The 5,424-nt window shown below is 29.1% G+C and overlaps 1 protein-coding gene across 1 annotated transcript; it reads left to right on the top strand.

Annotated features, from left to right (window-relative positions):
• The first annotated feature begins 1,014 nt into the window (after positions 1-1,014).
• Positions 1,015-3,278, top strand: LOC120068181. Its single transcript, XM_039019886.1, has one exon. It carries the CDS (start codon positions 1,629-1,631, stop codon positions 2,121-2,123), a length of 495 nt encoding a protein of 164 aa, XP_038875814.1. The 5' UTR covers positions 1,015-1,628; the 3' UTR covers positions 2,124-3,278.
• The last annotated feature ends 2,146 nt before the right edge of the window (positions 3,279-5,424 follow it).

Genomic DNA, 5,424 nt, shown 5'->3' on the forward strand with positions numbered 1-5,424 from the left:
TAGGACCTAAACTATGCTCTTTTAAAACTCTATCCATATGTGCTTTTTTTTTTTTTTTGTTTATAATTAAAATCGTATAATTACTTTTTATAATTCAATATTTTTTTATCGATTAGGAAGAAACACTTTTCAATAGAGGAATTGGTATTCTAATTACCTCAGCGGTATGTAACATAATACAAATGAAAGAAAAAGAGAGGATGTCATAATAGAGATTCTAATCTTAAAAGAGGGGATATGGTTGCTCGCAATAATTCTAGATCTTGGCCGATTTCCTTGAAAAAAATATTTATGAAGATTGTGACAATCTCATTACTATTATTGATTGTAATTTTGAAAAATCTGTTAATAACAGCCTACTAGAGATTCAAAGTATTTTTGTAGTTTTTCTGTCGTGTTCAAAATTACTATTCTCATCGTAGTGGTCTACTCCAATAATTTTTTATTGAATCACTTGCCTATTATTTTGATGCAAAACATTAAAGGGGTGTTTGGGGCAAGGAATTGGTTATTATAGTCTTAAGTTTTATAGTTGGGATATAATAATTTGTGTTTGAAGTGTAGATTATTTTAGTTTGAGTTATAATAGTATGTGTTTGAAGTGTAAACTATTTTTGTTAGAAAAGAAAATAGTATACGTTGTAGCAAAGAATAAAAAAATGATTAATGTAAAATAGTAAAAACTGTAACAAATAATAAATACTATAGCAAATAAGGGTTTTGAAATAGTGTTGACGGTAACTAATTGAGATTATTATAGTCTTAGAACAGTTTTTACTCTAAATATACCATAAAGGAAATATTGAGACCAAACTTTGTTAAATTATACAAAATATCCACAAACTTTTATGTAAGTTTCATTTTGTTTATTTATTTATTTTTTTTAAGAAGTATGCAAGTTTTAATTATGTTCTTTGACTTTGAAAGGTTTCATTTTTACCCATAAATTGAAGAGTTTCTTCTTCTTCTTCTTCTTTTTTGTTAAAATAACATGAATATTGACACTGTAAAAATTGAAAAGCGTACATGACATTACTTATAACATCATTCACATAATTTTACATGACAAGTGATATATAAAAATTGATTACGTATTATTATTATTTTTTTTTTTTGTACACTCTGATAATATCTTTTGAAATGAACTAATAGTAATACACGACATCCTCAACTAACCATCAATTTCCATCCTTTATTTTAGTGAAAAAGACATTTTTTTTTTTTTTTTTTACCAACTTCAATGTTTAATGGTAAAAATGAAAAATTTTCAAAAATTCAAGAGCATAACTAAAATCTACTTTAAAGTTGGGGGTAAAATTTAATAGACTCCATGGAATTTACTGGTACCTCCATAAATAGGTTATGCAATTCCAAAGGTACAAATTTGATTCCCATTTCTCTCCCTTTCTTTTCTCTGTTATTATGTACACCTTTGAGAAGTTGCAAAAGGTGTTGGTTTAGTCATAATAACATACCAATTACAAGGCAACTTTATAGGGTTTGAAACTCTCTACCTGCCATTGGATTCTTTAGCTTGTTTGCCCAAAAAAGAAAATGAATGTGTTGAATGAATCTATGGCATAATTAAACAGCTATATCCCACAACTTCATCCATTTTCACATATTTGATGGAAGAAAGAAAAGGAGATGCAAGAATTTTCATAATCTCAGGTTTGATCTTCCTTTGCATTATTTCGGGCGGTATCCTCCTCTGTCTCTATCTTTTCCTCCCCGAATCACAAACTCCGGATTGGTATCCGATCGTTGGGATCGTATTGGTTTCAACTCCCTGGATCTTTTGGCTTTCAATTTATTTCTATCATTGCTTGAAACCTACCAAAGTGCAACTGAATGCCTTTGGCCCTAATAATAACAATTCACATAGCAAAAAGACAGAGGCTGCTAATTATAATGATGGTGGTGCAACAATTGAAGGTAATCTAGGTGAAGTTGAATCCCCTGGTGAAGGGAAACGCCGAGTGCATTTTGGTGCAGTGGTTGTCATGGAAAAACAGCCACAATTAGATAGGAATTATAGCCATGAAAGCCAATCAAAACAACCTACTACTATGTCTCCAAGAGAAACTGAAGTGCCGTTGAGGTCATCAACCTCGTCGTCCTAGTATCAAATCTTGATCACGAGAAATGACTATTCAAGGGTCGTTTGGTAATGTTTTGTGTGTCTGTTGTTTGTTTTTAAGTTTTAAGAAATAGACGATTTTCTTATTTCTCGTTTATCTCATAATTGTTTTTGAAATCATCATGCAGTAAGTTTCTCTTTGGTAAGAAGAGAAAATGTATAAACAAGAAACAAACGTTATCAAATGAGCACTTATTTATCATGATTCATAAAAGATGCCGAGGTACCTTGTCGGGGAATAGTGCAAATAATTGAAGGAGGAAGAAGCATCCATGGTATTCTAAAATCAAGAAACAGAGGAGGATATAGGTAACTAAGATTTGATTGAGATTTTTTTTTTTTTTTTTTTTGTTTTTTTGATGTATAACAACATGAGGAGGCGATTCATACCTCTGACTTGTTGGTACAGGTACAATGTCTTAACTAGTTGAGTTATGATTAGATTGACATTCATTCATATGATTTGATGTAAATTGTTCTTTTTCTTTTTTTTATTTAATTTTATTTATGGAGATGAATAGATAGATTTTTTCTTATGGTTAAGAACCATCATATTTGTAATCAATGTAAAGAAGGCTATGTATAGCTGTTGATTGAAGAAAAGTATAAAGTATAAGTGGTATTGCAATTACAAGTAAAAATTATGTTCAAACCAATGCAACCAAAGAGTTCTTTTAGGTTATGCGTGAGTGTAACTCATTTTGTTTTTTAAGTATAATAAGGGTAAATGATTTGAATGACAGACCTCTTGATTACCAACATATAGTGTATGTCGGTTGAGCTATACTCGCTTTGACAGTATAACTCATTTTGTTAAGTTATTGTATATTTATTATAATAATTAGATGTTCAAACCTCTGCCATAGTTCCTCTACAAATTATAGATTTTTTCTTTATTTCTTTGTAATGGTTAGATTATAAACAAAAGAATAGAGTCTTACCTACCAATTTCTAAGAAAAAAATAGGCCAAATATCAATTTATATCCCTGAATTTTGGGATTATATCAATTTAAACCCTAAACTAATAATATCAATTACGCCTTGAACTTTGGGGATTGTATTAGTTTAAACTTCAAACTAATAATTGTATCAATCTAAATCCTGAACTTTCACAAATATATCAATTTAAACTCCGAACTTTTATAAGTGTATCAATTTACATCTTCCTTCAAATTTAGTTTGAAAAATATTATACAAAAATTTATATTTTTAAAATCAAACTTATAAATTGTTATAAGTGAATCAATTTAGAACCTTTATTAGGATTATATTTGAAAATCGTCAATGCATAAATTCTTATACGTATATAGACTTTTACAAATGACAATTTAACAAAATTGACGATTATTAATTTGAATGGGTAATTTTCAAATAATTATTAATTGAGAGTTCAAATTGATTTGCTGACGTAAGTTTAGAGGTTTAATTGATGAAATTACAAATTTCACATGAGGTTTATCTAAATACAATATAATGGAGGGTTTAAATTGATATGCTTATGAAAATTCAGGATTTGAATTGATACATTTATGAAACTTCATGGTTCAATTTGATATAATTATTAGTTTAAGGTTTAAATCGATACAACCCCCAAAAATCAGGGTTTAAAGTGATACAATTATTAGTTTGAGATTTAAATTGATATAATTAAGTTCAGGATTTAAATTGATATGATTATTAGTTTAGAGTTTAAATTGATTCAGTTCCCAAAGTTTAGTGGTATAAATTGATATTTACCCAAAAAATATATATATCTGCCTCGTTATTTATAGAGGGAAAACTGCATCATTTACCCGTTTTGAAGGCCCAAAATGACAAATGGCCCACTTTTTAAAAACAATTGCTAATTGACCTTCTACTGCGACATGCATGTTAGGTTTTGTGCCCTTTAGCTCGTGGTTTGTAAATAGACTATTTATTGATGATTAACGAAACAAATTATTATTTTATTTTGTATTGAATTTTGCATAACTTAATCCAATAAGGTAAAATCCAAGTTTATTTTATGAAAACTTGAACAGTATGTAGTTAACATACAGGTGAATCATGCCCAAGGGACAACCTAAAGGGTTCAAAATATATGGATAATATTTGGTGTCTTATCTTGGTGATGCTATGAATATAACCTACTTTGTAATTGTTACAAACTATGTAATCCAAATCGTTCATGTGGAGACATGTAAGTAGGAGTATTCTATACAAAGAGTTTGTATAAAAGCCAACCGCAAAATAATTAATCTCTCTTTGTAAAATCGTTAATTGAAGAGTTTGTTGATTCATAAGATAACCATAAGTAACTCCATCTTAATCTTGAGTGAATTACGAACTTCTGCCTGTGAGAGTTTGTTCTTTCATTTGTGTGGGTGAGAGTGGCTCGAGCTACCGACTCAATATGCCTACCATTTTGGGGACTTGATTGAATGGTGAGCTGGGAACGTAATTTCACAAGCTAGAATTCACTCCTTTCCGTATAGGGTAAGTAGATGAGTAGTTCCCTTAAGTGTTGACTCTGGGACTTGAATAATGGGATCCACCCTCTCATTGGCTCGAGAAGGACTTGGTTTATAGTTGGACCATAAACAAATTGTTATTAGAGGATTAGTGGTGCTTAAGAATACAGAGGTAATTATAGGGGTAAAATGGACATCTGATTCAACTGTAATTACGAACAATCCGTGAAAGATCGACTCACCTGTAGTGATTATACCCATTGTCGCAACTTACTTATCCTACAGTGCATAAGAGTGCAACTATGGGTCTACATTGGTTTGCCCCATAGTTAATAATGGAGGTTAAAAAATTAAAGAGTTTAATGAGTTAATCTCAGGACATTGGAGCTTATGAGCCATAAGACCATAAGGTTCCCTTGCTAGCTCAAAACGGATTAATGAGAACCAAGGTATTGAAAGAATAATTTGAAATGTTCAAATTAATTTTTAAGGAAGACAAATATAAAATGTAATGTATGTAGATATATTATTATATAGTTATCTATGAATATGATTCAAATTTTAAGTATATGGGAGAATTAATACATTTGAATATGATTCTAATGATAAATTAATATGAATGTGATACACATTAAAATTATATGTTAATGAATTAATACAAATGAGATTCATATTAAAACTCTAGGTTAAAAGTTAATATGAATGAGATTCATATTAAAACTATCGATTAAGAGAGAAATTTACATTTAAATATGATCCAAATATTTATTTAATTAAATATAATATATTTAATTAAATTTATTACAATTAATTACTTAATTAATTAATTTAAT

This window comes from Benincasa hispida, chromosome 12, assembly GCF_009727055.1.
Source record: "Benincasa hispida cultivar B227 chromosome 12, ASM972705v1, whole genome shotgun sequence".
Taxonomy (NCBI): Eukaryota; Viridiplantae; Streptophyta; class Magnoliopsida; order Cucurbitales; family Cucurbitaceae; genus Benincasa; species Benincasa hispida.

Excerpts from the sequence above, each read along its gene's own strand:
- LOC120068181 (XM_039019886.1), top strand. The coding sequence starts at position 1,629 with ATGGAAGAAAGAAAAGGAGATGCAAGAATTTTCATAATCTCAGGTTTG.